This window comes from Maylandia zebra, linkage group LG11, assembly GCF_041146795.1.
Source record: "Maylandia zebra isolate NMK-2024a linkage group LG11, Mzebra_GT3a, whole genome shotgun sequence".
Lineage (NCBI taxonomy): Eukaryota > Metazoa > Chordata > Actinopteri > Cichliformes > Cichlidae > Maylandia > Maylandia zebra.
Genome location: NC_135177.1, coordinates 31,353,274 through 31,372,947, shown reverse-complemented (window position 1 = coordinate 31,372,947; position 19,674 = coordinate 31,353,274). Strand labels below are relative to the sequence as shown.

Here is a 19,674-nt window from a genome sequence, read left to right as displayed (position 1 = left end):
GCTCCTCTCAGCACAGTTGGTATAAATTGGATAACATCAGGGTCAGTGGAAGGGGGCAAAGGGACTTAACATGGGTTAGTTTCTGATGACATGGCTAATATGTTTCAGAAGCTCACTCACTTCATTAGTTTGGAGTTAAGAGCGTCACCACGGTCTTAAAACGTCTTTGTAGGGATTTGGAAGTATGTTAGAGCGTTTTAAGACAAATTCAAATCTGATATTTCAGTATTACTGTTTACGAAACAGTAGAAGCATAAATACAATGTGGTGAATACATTTGTGACAGGGTTACAGTCCAAAAATACATCCGTGTTTTACTGGAAACTAAGAAGTGGAAGAGAAACTCTCAGAATAGATGTGGTAAGGCAACACTGACTTGAAAGTTTTACACAAAGCCAAATGTCAGTGAAGCTTGCAGTTTTAAAATGTGACCTTTGAGAAATCTAAAAAGCATATGTGGTCTTGTCAAACTTGACATTAGGTGAGAAGTCTTTCAAGAAATGGATTAATGAAACGAGAGGTGGAAGGCAGGGATGCAAGCAATGCTGTGAAAATCCTGAGAGGTTAGCAGCTGTTTCTGCTCATAAATTTCTGTGGGTGCATTAGGGTGCAACCCTCTTAAAGTTAGTTCTTATATTTGGAACAAGGTAACTCAAGCTCAGTGGGCTAGGATCCGTTTCACATTTGCGTTGGGCCGGGTGGGATGTAAAAATAGCTCAGGTGCCTGGAGGAAGTCTAAAGATCAGAAGAAACTGTAAGCGATTAAAGGGCTGTGATTTATTAAATCAAGGGGTTTTTTTGTGTTAGTTTTAGGAAATAATTTCATATAATATTTACCACAGAAAATGAGATTATGATTATAACAGTTCCGATTATGTATAGTGCTGTGAAAAACTATTTGCACCCCTTCTGATTTCTTAAATGTTTCAGATCATCAAGTAAATTTTAATATTAGACGAAGATAACCTGTAGAATGCAGTTTTTAAAAATCATTTCATTTATTAAGGGGAAAAGAGTTATCCAAACCTACTTGCCCCCTAAACCTTATAACTGGTTGTGCCACCCATGACGGCAAAAACTGCAACCAAGCTTTTGTAAGGAATTTTGAATTGAAGGGATGAAGAATTTTGGTCTGCTGTTCTTTGCAGAATAGTTTTCATGCAGTCACACTGGAGAGTTTTCCTGCATGAACCTGTTTAACGACTCAGTTTTGCCGCCTAAGTGGGCTTGATGCTTCAGGTCATGAAATGATGGCCGGACATTCTGATATTCTGATTCACGGTTCCATCGGTTACCGATCCTGAAGCACTAAAGTGCAAGCCCCAAACCATCACACTGCCACCACCAGGTTTGACTGTTGGTTTGCTGTTGTTTTTTATGAAATGCTGTTAGCTTTGTGCCAGATTTACCCCACTCAAGCCTTCCAGAAAGTTCAGCTTTGTCTCATCAGTCCCCCAACATTTTCACCAAAGTCTTGGAGATCATCAAGATGTTTTTTGGGGGGAAATATGAGATGAGCCTTTGTGTTCTTTTTGGTCAGCTGTGATTTCTCTCTTTGGAACTCTCCAATGGATACCATTTTTGCCCACTCTCTTTGTTATTGTTCAATCATAAGGGAGGCTTTTGGTTCTTTAGATGTTATGCTGGGTTCCTTCGTGACCTCCAGGATGAGTTCTTGATGTCCTCTTGGAGTCATTTTGGTAGGTTGGCAATTTCTGGTACGGTTCACCATTGTTCTAAGTTTGGTCCATTTGGGGATAATGGCTCTCACCGTGGTTCGTTGGAGTCCCAAAGCCTTCCCATATAGATGTCAAGGACTTTGTTTTTCTTCTGTTCTTGAGTCTAAATCTTTTAGCCGACTTCACTTTGTCAGTCAGGTTTTATTTAAGTAATTTCTTGATTCAGGTTTACAAGATGGCAATTATTTGATGGACACAATTTTGAAAAGAAAATGCTGTCACTTTTGTAAATAGCAGTTTATCCAGTATCAGTGGCTCAAATACAGATTACTCACAACCTGTAGATAGTCTGCTTAAACGTGCCAAAGTATGATTTTTTTTTTCTTGGTGCATTTAAAACAATATTTGTTGAGTATAATATTTATGTGTGCAATAAGAATTAGAAACAATAAAATTAAACTTACCAAACAATTACAAAAAATAATCGAATATATATTTTTATTTAAAGTATTTACAGATTTTTTCCCCCCTCTCCCACATATGATATAGCACCACATTGAGTTAGTGAATGAAAATAGTTAACTATTTGTTTGGGTTGATGTTGGTGACGCATAAACTAAAAGCACAAAAAAGACACTTCAGGTTGTGCTTGTGATCTCTACATGCCTTTATGAGAAATTCAGCAACCTACAAAACTCTTGCTGCAGTAAATGAAATGAATGGTTGAACATGGATGTTAGACATGGTTTCCCCCAGGCACAGTGACCAGAATTAATTTGGAAGAATTCATTCAGCTCTGCTGCACCACAGTGAGCTGGCACAAGAGTCATCCGTTTTTGCAGGCTTCGAGGGGCTAATGGTTGCTCTTCTGCTCACTCCTTGTCGTGTTCATCTTAATCTTTGCTGACGAACTATGTAAAAGAGAGAAGATGCCGATTTCATATTCTGTTGCACAATCCAATAACACTTTAAATGATTCCTTGTATTATACATGAATATTTCAAGACTATCTGACCATGGATTCAGGTTTCTTACTCATGTCATTGTTTCGTGTGATGGCCATGGCGGCTCTGGCTCGGGGACCCTGCTGGGTGAAGTGGTAGCCAAATCTCAGGATACTGGAGTTGTTCTCCAACATGGAGGCAATCTCCATCTCAACTGAGTCTCCAAGTTTTTGTCGCTATATGATACATGAAAGGATAACACAATCAAGCACTGAGTCCTTTTTTCCATTGTGAATTAAATTTGAAAGCAGTAAGAAAAGCATGTCATTGGGTATGAGTATTAACTCAGTTATTTCATACTTGGACAATAAAAATTAGGATGTCTTGTTTTGGTTGCTGTGCATAAGTCTTTTTTTATATGTTACCATGAAAATGGGAAATGCATGCATTGATGGAAATGGCAAAGTCTGCACAGTTCTAATGAGCTTGAAAATTAATAGTTGGTGTTACCACCATTTTTCTTCTTTTAGGCAGACTTATAATTTTTTTTTAAATAGTCTTCAGGAACAGTTCTCCAGGCTTCTTGAAGGACATTTAAAGCTTCTCTGCCAAGACGATCCCACACTGCTTCAGTAATGTTCAGGTCCAGCCTCTGGGGAGGTCATTCCATGTTTCATTGTGTTTTTCAATTTAATTTCTTTCTTTTTTTTTTAGATTACACTGCACATCATGCTGAAATATGCCAAGTCTTCGGTTAATAGCTCTTTTGGAATCACTTTGTTGGTACAAAATTACAATTTAATGTCTGTAAAACTGTAGATGTTGGCATTGTTTTGCACACAAATGGTATGTTTGTGTGCCAGGCTTAAATTATTCTACAGGTGAGTATCAAAGTGGCTTGCAAATTATCAGCTGTAGATGCACAGCATGTCCAATAATTTGTTTCTAACCTGGTTGTCAATCTTGAGCTCCATCAGTGTGGCGTTATTAGCCATTGCTTTGATGATCGCCATCATGCCGTCTGCAGTGATGAAGTTAGACTCGATGTTAAGACTCTGTAAGCTGGTGTTCTCCTGCAGCATCTCAGCGCATGCCTAGAAACACAGACAGAAACGCACATTGAAACTATATTTTTCTTCCACATTTTAAAAGCTCTTAAGGACTTAAAAATATTTTTTATAGTCAGGTGGCAGACACATTCGGATATAAACTATAGTTTACCACAGTGCATCTGAAGAGCAGGTGACAAAGAAAAGGAGATCTTTATAGAATCTGAAGGAAAACTTCAGTCATTGCAATTAATCTCTTTTTATGTGAAACAATATTACACAGTAGAGGTACAACAGTACCTTAAGTTGATATTTTACACTACAAATAAATATCCTCTAATACCCTCAATCAAGAGTCATTCAGTAAACAAACAGATCTGTAGCTAGAACGAGATATAAACTGTAAGACATTTCTAAGATTTTTATATCAAAGAAATAAATACCATAAAAATTGATTTAAACTTTGAGGAAATTTGCTGTCATTGGCAAGCAGTTGATAATTACAGTGGGTAATTTACTCACATATGCCACAGGGTCGTTGCTTCGGGTTGCAGCGATGCTCAGAAACTCCACGTGAGAGTTTCCTTTCATCGCTTCAAAGATCTCTTTTAGTGTTGGGATGGGAATGTCCTGCAAGGAAAATACGGAGATGTTCAGTTCGCAAACAAGGAATACTTGATAAGCTTGCAGATCCGGGTTTTGCAGCCAAGGATCAGTATAGCATATGACATGAGCTGGTTCACTGAAACGATTGTGTAATATTTGTTGTCATATGGGAAATTAATCTTGTTTGGGCGTTTAAGGACTCTGAGTCCAGCTTCAAGCTCCCTTTGACAAACTTTTTTTTTTTATCTGTGCATAATTTTTTCATAATTGTGACGTTCCAATGAGCTGACCTTGATGTTGTTAAGGTTGACTTCAGTCAGACTGCTATCATTGTTGTGAATTCTCTCCAGGGTTTCCTCCACATTGGTGGGGTTTGGAGGTTCTTCAGGGAAGACCTTGAAAGGATCTGGTTTCACAACGCCTGAAGGAGATAAATGATCACAACTTTGGCTACAGTGTAAACGGTACACAATAAAACATACAGTACTGTCACATGTCTGTCTGCATTTCATTTTAACGTCTGTCTGTGTGAGTATAAGCAATAGCTCATAAATGTCTTTGGCTTTCAGACATACTGTTGATGCCCTCGGTGTTGGCGATGGTGCCTGTGGTGCCCAGAGCATCGTAGTACTGCTTGTTACTCATCAGCGTGTACATTCCAAGGATAGCTGTAAATACAGGAAAACAATCACCATGAATACATTCAGATAAAAATATCTATACTATTTGAATAAAATCAGAGAGTTGTGCCCCTGTTATACTTATTTTTTTTTAGCTAGTTTTAATGGTGTGTCCTGTGTCCCTGTACTGATATACCAAAGGCAAGTTTGTTAATATTGCTTTGCTAGGAAAAAATGTTTCTGTGGCGAGGACAAAACCTAAAGTGCCACAGTTAGTTTTTCCTTTTCCTTCATCTCCTGTGTGTGTCTATGTGTGTGTGCACAGGTGTTTGATGAGATAAGGAAACTGTTGTCTGAGTTCAGTGGGGACTTCTAATCTTACACTTTCGAGGGGCCCCCAAGGAAGTAAAGATACCTTGCACAATACACAACTTTCAGGGTCAAGCTGCGGGCCTCTAGAATTCTTAGTGTTATTATAGCTGACATTGAGACAGTGTTAATTTGTGACAACACAAAGTTAAAAGAAGAAAAGACTCTGTTTAGGGGCACCTAAAGTATTTGTCAGGTCAAACTAATCCTAAAAATACATCAATAGCAAGTATTTAGAAAAGGTGAAGGAAGTACTGCTTTTCTTAAGTAACACTAACTATATCTTTGCATCATTCCTGTTGCATTAAGTTGAAGTTATAGTTCAGTGTTCACTGGCTTTTTTGTTTTCCTGTTTTTAGGTTTGTTATGGAGGTTGCCAGTGGTCACAATCAGCAATACGCTGACCCATGTCTGTCAGCTGTTTGATGTGGTAGTGCAGGACGGGCGTATCGCATTTAGATTTTCTTAAACAGCTGACACCTCAGCAAAACAAAAACAATAACACTGCAGGACAATAAAACCAAGACATTCACGTGATGCACAATAATTGTGTTCAGCGTTAGATGTTAAAAATAATTATTTATACCTTTTTTGTTTTACAGTAACTGCTAACATGTGCTAAAATTGTGATGTAAAAAGATATTCTCCTGCTTTTACATGTTATACCTCTAAGCTTAACTGTATAGCAATATGAGCTGATCATAAATGCTATAAAGACCATTTCAAAATACAAAGTATACCTGTCATATTAGAGTAGTAATGTCAAAGTAGCATTTACTGCTGAAATGTAGCAAAGAGGAACCCAAACTGGAAATAATAAAATATTAAATAAGAACCTCACAATCTGCATATTAGTGCAGGAGTTAGTATTGTGTTATTTTATTGTGTTTAATATGCACTGTAATATTATAGTATCATAATATTCACGGTAGTTTTAGTAGTTTGAAGATTAGGTGACAATATACTGTGATAATTTTTTTCCCAATTTCTGCAGTTTATCATTGGATAAAATTACTGTTGTCTTCATTATTATATTCATGTGAGCTAGAAAAAAAATAGAACTCACGCAAAAAAATAGAACTTACACTTATATAAAATATTTACTAATGAATACCTTCTACAGCTGTTGAATCGGGGCTTCTTTTTCTATTGCTGTTACTCTTTACAACCAGGAGGAGGCAGACTTCAAGTTGTTTTGTGTGTTTTTTTGCTCTTGTCGAAACCTGCCAGGTCCAAAGTCTCTGACAAACCAACTGCTGTGACAGCAACACCTCCCTGCATAGCACCTTCCCACCAACCTCCTCATTCAACGTCGGAGTATTTCGGTTAAGGGGAGTATTTGCCATGGACACCCATGCCATCCTAAAGTGGCTAAATACACTAACAGCAACCTAAAAAAAAATTAATGCTGGAATTCTTTTAAATAAACTGAGATAAATCTAAATAAATCAAGACAAGATCAATTTAAACCAATTCAAATAAACTGCTATTGTCTTATATAAATCAAAATCCTTAAGTGATTTGTTGGACATGCCAGCCAGGCTATTCACTCCCTTCAGTCTGTTTGCCAGAAAGCCCCAACAATAGACTGACAGAGGCTAACCGAGGTTTAATCCCCATCTGGACTCTATCCAAGCTTAAAACGGCGGTCTCTCTGTCAGACTCATGGTGCTGGACAAACATGTTCCCCTACTATGCCTTTCCGGATGCCTGCCTGCCTGTTTGGCACATCAGGGGAGTCTAACCGCCTGTTCAGGGTTTCACACTCAATAAAGCATGTTTTATGCTTCAGTTTGACTTTGCCTAAAATACCATCCGGCATTTAGGATTAATGGTGTGTAGAGGATTTTAGAAAATCTAAGGTTTTCCGTTTTCATTTTTTCTGCATTTGTAAAATAGCTCCCCCAAATAGGTCTTGTCCAATTACTGATGAGCAACGTAACTCACTGAGGAAGGCTGTAAGGGTTTTGATTTCTCTCTAACATTTAAGAAACCCAGAAAGGGCATTGCACAGGATACTGTTAACTTTGACAAAGCTGCAGTTGTCATACTGTCACTACATTTTCTTTAGTTTGGCTGTTTACCATTACTACTAACCTAAGATGCATTAGTACATTAAAAAATGTCAAAATCACCTCTTAAATTATTTTATTATTCAAGAACAAAGCAATCCAACAAGTGTGAACTTTTTTTTTAATTTCAAGTTTCTGGAAACATGGAAAACTGAGGCTTTATCTGCAAACACAGTATGTTTTAAACAGATACAATATCTTTGCCTCCACCATCCCCATGTCCACTCCACCCTTCCTTCGGTGGCCTGGAGCCAGACCTATTTATTTTTGTGTTGCTGAGCGTGGGGAATTGGACCCCGTCACATGTTTGGCCATGTCATTAACCGAGCTGTCTCAGTGTTGAGGGAAACAATATAAAGCTAGCAGTAGAAAGAGAATGGATCTGTATAATAGAACTATGTGGGTCAAAGCCGCTGTGATGAAAACACTGAGGTCACAGTATGCTGTGCATGTCATTGTTGGTTAATAAGCACCGACTGATGGGAAATTGCATGAGGACAAACAGATGACATCACACATAAAAAAGATGTAATTACAGACATTTTTACATGTCATAGGTGAGTCGGGGTCTTGGTGTTATGAATGCCGGCTCATTAGTACGGCTTACTGGGACAGAACCGTTGCTAATATTCGCATTTAACACTTTATTTTACCCATTTCATCCCTCACAAAAGTACAAGAGGGCAATGGCTCTGGTTTCAAAAAGATGTTTGGTTATGTAGAAGTCTATGAGAAAATGACCCTCCAGCTCCTTTGCCTGTGATCTCAGTAAACATTTCCCTAACAAGTTTACGGTCTCGGTCTCTAGTTCCAAATCTTATCAAATAAAAACAATGTTCATTTTATAAATTAATGGTCCTCATTACAGTTGGAATGAATGATAACGCAGCGTATGCTTTACTTCACAAGTTGCTGAGCATGCACTGTTCCTTGATTTCTCAGTCAGATCTGTTCACTGGAAACGATGAGCAGATCTGACTGAGAAATCTGTCTCCTATTGTATGTATGTGATTCATGAAGGCAACACTGGTTCCCCTCATTACAGTATTAGGGAGAGAACAAACTAAAGGACTATTCCTTAAATATGAGATTGCTGTTATGTTTTGTCTTTTGTGCATCCTGGGATAAACTGCCACCCTGTCCAGTATGCACCCAACCTCTCCAACTTCCCTGCAAGCCTCCACTGGATAAGGGGATGGATGGATGGATACATAGTTTTTTTTTTCTAAGAACTTGTGGTCAGAGTAGTAGTTGCAGTTCCCTTTTACCTGTGATTACCTGTAGGATCGTTAGATGTTTAGCTCCTGAAATACAGACTAAATATAGATTTTGGAATTATCTGCAGCCTGATAAAGCCTGTCATAAAAGCGCCCTGTTTACTAAGTTGCACTTGTAAAAAACCAATGTGTATATAGTATATATACTACATAAGTATAGTGCTGCCAAACAATTAGTAGTAATAGTAAACAGTAGCAATAGTAAATCTTACCTGCAATATCGCACATCTCTGCATCAGTGGCATTTTTCAAGGCCTCCTCTAGCTCTGGTTCCAGGATCACCTGCTCATGCAGGGGGATCTCTGGTGCTTTCTTGGCCACAAAAGGCTTTCCTAGATACAGAAAGAAAAAGATGATAAATAAGAAGACAAAGGCAGGCAAAAGGGTAGCAAAGGCCAAAAAAGGTAGTTAAAAAAAACTACAAAATATCTGATGTTTGTTTATATATATATTTCTTAATGAAGTTATCTATCTAATAATTTCACTTCTCATGAAAGCTTTATTTGTATGATTTTTCCCAAAACATATCACAAATGGAGCTTTAATAAACTCAGGTTTCACTTAATCCTACACGGTGCTTTCTCAGCTCTTTTTTGTGCTCATTTATCTTCACAATTTCAGTGGTGAATCCCAAGAACATCTGCTTTTCGCATCACTAGTTTCCATTTATTGCAAATTCCATTGTTGATATTAGTGACTAACTATTCCCAATTGAAAGGGGAGATATTGAAAGTGCTTAGATAGATTTTTACTGTATGTTCAAACTTTAGCCTGAAAACAAAATTAAATGACTTGCTGCATATTATGTAACAGGACACCTACATAAATCCTCAGACAAAGAATCTGCTTTCCCACCTTTCTTTTCACCGGTGAAGGGCACCAGGTCCTCCCTGTCCTCGTGCTCCATGGCCTGCTTCTCCAGGTGCTTCATCAGGGCGTCACGGTCAAATGGCCCCGTCGGGGTCTTCTTTGTCTGATCTCGTTGCCGAAAGCCAGCCGGCAGCATGGCATTCTGGGAGAACATCGGATCATATTATGTTGATGGGAAAATAAGACTAAATTAGTAGAAAGTTTTAGGTATATCAAATGATCTGAACAGAGAAGCAGCAGAATTTATTACCCAAAAGATAGCTGAGAAGGTTCCTTGTTGTCTTCCTTCCTTGTTATCTTACTTTCCTTCTAAGAATTATATAAAACGTCTAGACTCACTCTTCTTGCAGGTAATGTTCTACCCTGCACTGAAAGTGCATCAAATGAACATTTTCTGCAAATGGATGCTATTTTTTTTTTTTTTTACATCTAATGTGAAAAGTGAGAGACCCATTAAAAAAATTTTCTTTTATGAAAGAAGTCACTAAAATGAAATGTAATTTGTAACCCATGCACTTTCTGCATTGTAGAACCATGTTATTTTATCTTTATAATTGGGTAATGTTTGATATGGCAACACTACAGTTTACTGACTGAGAGGTATGCTTTAAAACTTCATCATTTGCTTTTACTCTCCTACTAGTAAAAAATTTACAAGTAACAAAGGGTACAAAAAATGTAGTTCTTGCTTTAGATGTCACATACTTCCCACATGTCTGATGGTTAACAAGCTACTCCTGATGTCGGGTAGATTTTCGGCACAAAGGTAAGACTTGTGAATGTCAGGAACCAGCTATTAAAGCCCCATGACACTGGAAAAGCAGGTTTTAGGTCAAATCATCCATACCTCAGGGTCCATCTCCTGCAGCTCATACTCCAGCTGATCCAGCTCCGCGGCACTAAGGCCTTTGAGGATGGCATCCTCATCAATGTCCCTGGGGTCTGACATGGTTCCTGAGGCTGTGACTCACATATACACACACACACTCATACACACTGCTGCGCACCCCTGGGTAAGAGGGCACTGCCAGTAAAAAAGGGGGGGAAAGAAGAGAGGACAATCAATCTTTATACTCTTTTATCTAAAATCTTTTTTCTGTCATACCTTGGCTTCTTTTACTGTGTCCTATTTCCAACCCTCTTTTACTTATCTTGTGCTGTCACTTATTATGTTAGAAACTCTTTGACTGTTAATCATGCAAGACAAAAGAGTGACTGAGTACTGTTTTAGCATTACTATAGCCTACATTAAACATGTTGCAGTGTAAACACAGGCTTTTGAAATCCTCAGCCAGATGCTAACAGAGGATGTTACAGCTCATGGTCAGAAAGCTTAATCCGCAGATCTACTGACTATATAAGTAAATGATAAACCACCCAGCTCTTATTTTATATGGGATCCTCTTGGAAACCTGTCAAGGACCACAAGGGGTCCCCTTCTTTGTATTTTGCCAACCACTGTCCTTGGCAAGTAGCATCATGATCTCCTATCAGCTGCCCTATCCAGAGTGCTTCAATAATGCTATTATGATAATAATAGATGCGCTTCCAATAATACATCTGCAATACTCAGGAAAGCAGTGTCTGTGGAAATATGCTACAGCAGCCCCCAGATCACATTCTTGCATAGTCTTTATTTTCACCTTAAAGCAAACTGCAGCAGAAGAGCCCACTGATGCTTTGCAGTTTTAACAGAAGAGAGTCAGTGACACGAAGAAGTGTAAGCAACGAAAGACTGAGAGCGAGAATGAGGTCTTTGTAACTTTAAACCCTCAGCTTACCACACAGTGACTAAGAATAGTCAAATGGAGAGAAGAGAGGAGTGGAAAGTGCAATCCCTTATTTATCATTGACAGACACTCGCTGATACAGTTGTGGACCCACCCGAAACATATCTGCACCCAGGGATGAAAACTCAGTGACACAGTTATGCTTTTGACACATTAAAACGTTGCAGTTAATTCACACCAGCCTCAAATAACAAAGAGTGTGGTCTACATACAACACCACAGGGCTCCCCAAACATGAAAATACCACAGTGACAGAACATGTATACATCTGGGTCAAAGTATGAGTAATGCAGCTATCAGGTTAAAGGGCCAGTGTTTTCATTTTTACTCCAAATTTTTTCCCAACTTGGTAACAGAGCGAAAACCATTGCAGATCAGGTCATACAATATTGTATCTTGCAGGCAGTCTGCTAGCGTGATGTCAGAAACCACTCACATCTATAACTCCGAGTGTTTTATAGCAGGCAGTTCTTTTGCATGACAACATAATCACGTGCTCAAGGATGGATTAGGACAGCATAATTCAGAGTAACTTTCCACTATCCAAAGTGATCTGAAAAGTGTACTTTTCCAGCACTCAAATAACTCTATTGTGGTTGCGGGGTTTTGTGTTTCAGGGAGCCCTTGCTCTTTATTTTCATTTATACTGAAACAAAGTTTGTCGAAACACATTCAAGATGGTCCAAATTAGTGACTGCATATGTGCAGCAGATGTCAAGTTTCTCATTTCCATTTTTAAATGAATTGAAAATAAAAGCTGTGTATCAAGATATAAATTATTTATAACAATGGTTTACAACATACAAATGAGCCACATCCCCTTTTAGGATTTTCACTTGTTTTCTTGATCATTGTTTTTTCAAAACAAAAGCACAAACACATGAAAAAGCTGAAACATTTAACACACAAAATTTCTGATATGAAAAGTTGAATAAGGACATCGGCCTGAGGTGGAAAGGCACACCTTGTGTTTGTTTGTAAGGCCCTGTGAGTTTGTTGTGTCACCAGAGTTTCTCTAGAAAATCAGTAAAAAATAATGTCGTGATACAACACAACCAAATGAGTTGGTTTCCCTGACGACGCCATGGGAACTTGGTTACCATGGAAATAGAACTGAACTGCACTGTTCTGCATTATTCCAGAAGCTCTAAATAACTTTGCGATTAATGGGCATTCTATGCTATTCTATTCTATTCTATTCTAATCTGTTCTATTCCATTCTATTCTATTCTACTCTATTCTATTCTATTCTGTTCTGTTCTGTTCTGTTCTATTCTATTCTATTCTATTCTTCATAAAACGTCTGAGACTGAAAGCTTGTTTGTGTTCTTAGAGTCACCGATCAGGTTACATTTTATTAGAAAGGGCAGACAGACACACACAAACACACAAATACGCATACACATACAGGACAAAACAATGACATACATCAATTTCACAGACCTAACCTAACCAAAAGCCATGTTTCTACCCATAAAATTTCAAATCTTTATTGTGGGGATTTCTTTTCATGCCCACAGTAAAGTCTAGTCCCCACACATAATGTGACTGTGTAATACTGAGTACTGTGTATACACATATGTGTGAAAACTCTGAATTCAGAGTTTTTTAAACAAAATATAGGCCATTAAATTATATTGTACCCCACAAAATAACATGTACTAAAGTATATCTTTATTTTCATCAACACTGCGTGCCTCTAATGTGTAAAGCCAGGGACGCAAACACTGGATCGCATAAACCAGTGTTGAGGAAGATAGAGGAGATTTAAAAGATGCAGCTTACAGGTCAAGGTGAGGCATCAATCTACTTAGACTCACTTTTTACCACGGATGAAAGGTTTTACCAGTCTCTTGACAGTAAAGCTCCCCCAGCTCTTTAAAGTAGACTCATAGCTATAAAAAAAACCCCACTAAATATCAGTCAGCTACAGAGACATTCATCTTTTGCTGGACCATCATGTCACAGATGCAGACAAAAATGCTTTAATGTGACTTCAGATCAATAAAAGTCATTACAGTGAACTCCTTTTTTAAAATGCCTTTTTTTTCACAGAACACTATCTGGTAATCTGTCAAATCAAATCAATAAATTGGTAAATTTAAAGATGCATTGTGGGGCTTTTTTCTATGATCAAAAGAAAACTAATGATGTAATCTGCAATGCCTGATAAATGTCATTTTTTACCTATTCATATATATTTATGTTAGTCTGACTCATGCATTTGAAGCAGACAGTGTAATAAATCCAAAACATTGTGACATGAAAAAAAATGAGGCTAACTAGATCATTCATTTTTCCCTTTTTTTAAAGTGGTTTCTGGCCAAACTCAGCTCATGTGATTTGCCTGCTGTCAAGCCTTTGAGCCTTACTTATTGATGAGCTAAATACATGGCTGTTCTGACCAGCTGAGAGTGAGGGCTCAGACAACTGGATACCAACAGCCTGCCAGCGCCGAAGAACATATTTTCTTAACTTATAGAGGCTTGAAGGGTCACATAATCACAAAGGGAAGATAGATTAGGGGGAAAATGACAAATCAGAAAGCTAACCTTCAAAGTATCAAAAGGCAAAACTACCACTGAGACATGAAAACTACAAAACAGAGTCAAAACTTTACAATTTTGAGGGAATTTCTTGCTGTCAGCTTTGGTAGACTATAGAAAATAGCACTCTGGTAAACTAACAGTCTGATCAAATGATGTGTTTTGACACATTCCAGGAAGCCCCTGTCCACATTGGAAACAGATGGTGTATTTGTGCATGTGCATCTGTCTCCAGCAGTCCCAGCAGGGTTTCTGCATGATAGAAAGCAAAGTGGGTGTGGAGCAGTGCAACGACCGTCACCTGCCGCTGCCAGCTGGCTCTGGACCGTTCTTTTTCCAGTTAAAATCTCAACCACGTCCTGCACCTGCAGCTGCTCTAGTTATAGGAGTCGTGATCTCAGCTAAGCCTGGCTATAAATGTACAGCTACATGTTATTGATGTTTCATTGAAATACAGTTTTGTTTTTAACCTTTAGTGAGATCACAAAAGTCCAATGGGTCATATTTTTTCTGTTTTGATCTGAAAAAGTTTTTTTTTTTCAAATTCAGATAAATTTGATTCTTTGTTTCAGATAAGACTGTGTCATTTTACGTAAACCTTAAACCGTCTCTTGAGATAAGTACTGCTTTTGTAAGCAGCATTCAATCCAGGTCCCTTTTAACCCATTGCTTTGACTCATTTGTATAAACTGTTTTGCATCAAGTAATTCTACCTCCTAAAAATTAAAACTAGAAACTAAATGTTATTTTAGCTGTAAATCAAAGACTGTCGCTATTGACGTATCCCCCACTCTCCTTTGATTAGATCACACCTATGCAGGCCAACTTCATATAACTTGCTCAAAGGGAGCAAAAGTCCAGTCAGTCAGAATAACTGAGCTCACAGGGCAAATTTCAGCTAAGACTGATAAGCACACGGAGTTTTCCTCAACAGGAACAGACGCCTGGTCTCCACTCCCCTTGATGACTGCACCTATTAAACCAGTGTTAAGCCAGTGTTACAGTTTCTGCATCTACAACTATGCCCGCTTGGGTCCAAGTGACATAAATTTGTTTTGATCACACAAACTTGTTTTAGCAGACACTACACTACACTGTGCACTGCTCAGGCACAATGTAGTGTCTCCAGGCATATGCCAAGAAGGCCTGAAAAAAGTGGAATAAGAACAACTGCTCATCCATGGTGTCTGCAGCTGTCAGTGTGTGTGTCTGCAACAGTTAAAATCCTGCCCTTACAAACCTTCCATCTCAAGCCATCTATTGAGTTTCTACAAGCATTTTCACAACTATGTTGTCTACAGCAGCTCCAGTATTGAGAGATTTCAATGCTTGAACTTCTGTGAAGTTATTTGAAGAAAAAAATGGGTGCAGCTTCATTTTGGAGCAACGATTGTTAGAGGTCTGAAGGATAGAAGCACTTATTGTGAATGCATTAAAACCATGACTCACTATAAGGTAACTTTTATCATCGTACAACTTTTATCATATTTAATTTAAATGCAAGGAGTTCTAATGAATACATGTCAAAGTACTGCATTTAAGCAGGCAGCAGGGATGAGTTACAGTGCATTTTACAAGTAAAAGACCATTACAAGCGTCTAGATTTCATAGTGACAAAGGTTACGCACTCATAAATGCTCCAAGATGATTTACACTCTGCTTCTGTGTCAGTGCATTATCTTTCCTGGAACATAAATAAACTTTAAAGGGATTCCAAATACTGTACTGCACTGTTTCCCTTGCTCTTTTGGTAGATCCAATTTTCTGTAACGTTAGCAGAAAAAGTTTTTTTTTCTTTTTGCTCGTGAGCAGGCTAAGGCCTCGTTCTGCCACCGAGAGCTCAGAAGATTTGTCACCAACAGCGAGCCATCTTCTCCACGTCTTACCGACCAAGTGTAACATTCCAAATCACCCTTCAGCTTAATTTTAGCTTCACAAGTCAGCTACTTACAGCTGTGTGAATCCTCCCCAGCTTGGGTTGCTCCGTGAGACCAAGTCAGAGCACCATTTTGAGCACCCTAAGAACCACTTTGCTGGGGGGTTCCATTGAAGAAATTCATTTTTAAGACATACTGTGGCTTTCACTAACATTGTACCTGAGCCAAAAAACCCAAAAGGTCCCATCTACATAAAATGAAAGGTCCCTGCTTTTAATATAATTACACCATTCAATCCCAAAAAGACAATCTGACCTGGTGATAATAGTAAAACATCAGGCACTAATGGATGTTAAATGGAGAGGACGAGCAGGCCACGTGTAAACTTTAGCCTTTTCTGGTTTCCAAACTTTGCAGACTCCTGAGACAACATCTCCAAATCCCCGGTGACAAATTACTTACACAGTGATGGGCAGCCTACAAATACCATACTGATAGATTCATTTAAGTGAATGTCTTTTAGATGCTATATCTGGGAGAAAAACCCCCAAAAAACTCATTTCTGATTTATAGTTAAATCAACCACAAAAGCACAGAACTTTACAGAAACACCATATTTTTGGACAATACCATTTGTCTAGCACCTTTCTCCTATTTTACAAACACCTCATAGTGACACAACAGAGTGTGGATGAAGGAAAGCCCCACAAAGAGGCAAAGAGATGCCATTAAAACATGCCAGTAAAAACTCACTGAAACAGACACAGAGAGCAGCCTCACACCTACCTTCACAGAAGTGCAGTGCTGAAGCCCCTGGGCAAGGCAGAGCCTGCTGTCAGAGAAACTTGTTTCTCTTTTTTCCCTCCTCTCACTCTCTCGACCCCCTATTTCTCTCCCCACCCCCCACCCCTCTCTCCTGTGTGTCAAGCTTCAGGGCTGCTATGCTGAGACCGGCATACTGACAGCACTTTGAGAAGTCAGCATTTTATTATTTTGGCTGTGTGACGGAGATGGTAGAGAGTCGTGTAGAAAGGGGGGCGAGAGAGAGAAAGAGAGAGACTGAAGTGGAGAATCAACCACATTCATCCTTCAATTAAAACTTAGCGGCGGGCAGAAGGAGGATGGCTGACATCTAGTGGTCAGAGCTGAGATGTACATCAAAACGGTAAAACTTCAAACCTTTTTTATTTCAGTAGGTGTTTTGGTTTTGTTTGATTATATTTTATTGTTTTTTTACTTCATTTGGCAATTCATGTTCTTGAAGTTAAGTTTGCTTTTAATGAAATGTGGTATATAAATAAAACTGCCATTTCAATCAGAAATGAGATGACACACTCACATTAACAGCACCTTTATCACACTTTTGTCTGTTTTATCATTGCTTCATTGTAAATTTTTTGCTTTGATAAAGTGAAGAATTGTACTTCAGAAAGCATCATGTTGGCATCATTTGAGATCATTTTTTGTTTCAGCAATAGATGCTTCTCACATTTGTGCCATGAATTGGTTTTAGATGGTGTTGCTAACAAGTGGTAATGACGCTGAATGTGTTAGTGTTTTAGTGCAAACATTATATACATCATTTTATTTCTATTCATTTATTGCAATGACTTCAAATTGAACAAATAATAAAAGATTTGTACATAAGAAATGTTTTTAAAATAGTCAAAGTGTCACAAAATACACTTTTACACTACAATCAGATAGACCTTGAAAGTAGCAGGACCCTCTTTTGTCTACGGAAGTGCTTTAATTCTTCATAGCACAGATTCAACAGGTTGCTGTCTAAATCTATGACCTTGGTTCATATATACATATTGACATAATATAAAACATTTTTTCATGTTTTATTTTAATGTTTCACCAAATTCTGAATGTCACAGCAGAAATGTTCAGTTTTGTGTTCTTTATTAACAGGAGTGGTATCCTGTATTATTACTATTTATTATTATAATATATTGCTGCTGCAGTCCATTTGTTTTAAGGTACAGTTTGTGTGTTCAGATTTGCTCCTTACCTTAACTGTAACCAGTGGTTGTCTGAGTCACTGTTGAGCACTGTCCTGTTGACTTGAAGCAGTGTGGTCGTTCTCAGGTTGTCTTGACCATATCTACATGCATTGAGCTGTTTCCGTATGACTGTTTAGATTAACTGCATTTCCCAATAACTGTGTAACAGTGACCTTTGACTGCAGAATGGATTAAAGTGTTTTTTACTTTAGAATCAGTAGATGTGACGTATATATCTTTCGACCATTTAAGGGTTTTATCTTACACAGTTTTTGTTGTTGTTGTTGCTGTTGTTGTTGTTTTTATGTACAGCTAATATGTTCCATAAAAGCACAATGACTATGACGAGACTGTTGTTTGGTTACTTTTTAATCCAGTTTATGTTTTTTTTTCATTGTCTTGTCAATATGAAAAATGAATAATTATTGAAATAAAATGAAAATAATAATAATTCTTGGGACTGTCAAAAGAGTTTTTACTCCAGTGGCCCACAAATGTAATGCAACTTAAGAGAACAGCAGCCAGTGTTCAGATTAAAGGGCTCCAGAAGGGCCTGCCTGGCGACACTGTCCCAGGCAGAGTAAATTGGACCCTTGATTTTTTACTAATAGGAGCTGCCAAATTTGCTCTTGGTCTGGCCTCTCACCCAGGATCAATTAGACTTGAGAGACCCTACCAGGGGTGAATTGCCCCCAACAACATACATTATATTGCCAAAAGTATTCACTGATCTAGCACCTTGGCATGCAAAATGCTTCCACAAACATTTGTGAAAGATTGAGTCACTCTCAGGAGCTCAGTGAATTCCAGTGTGGTACCATGATAGGATGCTTCCTGTCTAACAAATATAATCATAAAATGTCCTCACTACTAAATATTCCACAGTGAGCTGGTTTGTAACAAAGTATTATAACAAAATGGAAGTGATAAGGGAACAACGGAAAGTTCGCCATGAAATGGTATTACCATGTAAAATTACAGAGTGGGATCAGCAGATGCTCAAGTGAACTTTCTGAAGCATCTGTCACTACAGACCTCCAACTTCATGTGACCTTCAGATTAGCTCAAGAATAGAGTGTAGAAAGCTTCATGAAAAAAGGTTCCCATGGCTCAAAAGCTGCATCCTAGTCTTGTATCACCAATCAAAATGCAAAGTGTCAGATGCAGTGGTGTAAAACACGATGTCACTGGACTCTAAAGCAGTGGAGACACGTTCTCTAGAGTGATGAATCAGACTTTTCCATCTGGCAATCTGATAGACAAGTCTGGGTTTGTCGGTTGCAGGAGAGCGGTACTTGTCTGACTGCATTGTGCCAAGTGAAACATTTCGTGGAAGGGAGATTATAGTATGGAGTTGTTTGTCAGGAGTTAGACTGGGCCCCTTAGTGTCAGTGGAAGGAACCCCTAATGCCATTTCATACAAAGGCATTTTGAATAATTTCATGCTCCCAGCTTTGTGCGAACAGCTTGGGGATGGCTCCTTCCTCTTCCAACATGACTGCGCACCAGTGCACAAAGCAAGGTCCATAAAGACGTGGCTGAGGGAGTCTGGTGTGGAAGAACTTGACTGGTCAGCACAGAGTCCTGACCTCAACCTAGTAGAAAAGCTATGAGATGAATTAGAGCGGAGACTGCGAACCAGGCCTTTTCACCCAACATCAGTGTCTGACCTCACAAATGCACTTCTGGAAGAATGGTAAAAGAAAAAAAAAATCCCATAAACACACTTTGGCAATATAGCGTAGCTCCTCAGATCACTGGAACACACAAATCCCTGAAACACAACAAGGCTTGGAACTTTATAAAAGAATAGAATGGAGTAAACAATGGATTCAATTCCAGTTTCATTTCAATAGTATTAATATAGCACCAAATCAAAAGTTGCCTCAAGGTGCTTTATATTGTAAGGTAAAGACCCTCCAATAATACACAGAACACAGATAAAACACTGGCAATCATATAAACT

General features: G+C 38.5%; 1 protein-coding gene across 2 annotated transcripts; it reads right to left on the bottom strand.

The window, feature by feature from the left end:
* Positions 1-2,160: 2,160 nt before the first annotated feature.
* On the bottom strand, positions 2,161-17,829 carry tmod4 (tropomodulin 4 (muscle)). Of its 2 annotated transcripts, none has more exons than XM_004560158.4 (10): positions 17,717-17,829; positions 10,334-10,510; positions 9,472-9,628; positions 8,829-8,948; positions 4,854-4,946; positions 4,569-4,699; positions 4,195-4,302; positions 3,574-3,717; positions 2,715-2,859; positions 2,161-2,590 (listed from the first exon to the last, which is right to left on the bottom strand). In XM_004560158.4, the coding sequence occupies exons 2-10, from the start codon at positions 10,433-10,435 to the stop codon at positions 2,568-2,570; spliced, it is 1,023 nt and encodes a 340-aa protein (XP_004560215.1). In that variant the 5' UTR covers positions 10,436-10,510; positions 17,717-17,829; the 3' UTR covers positions 2,161-2,567. The 2 variants fall into 2 exon arrangements, with proteins under 2 accessions (XP_004560215.1, XP_004560214.1); XM_004560157.4 differs by lacking the exon at positions 17,717-17,829 and adding an exon at positions 16,486-16,651.
* Between the last annotated feature and the right edge of the window lie 1,845 nt (positions 17,830-19,674).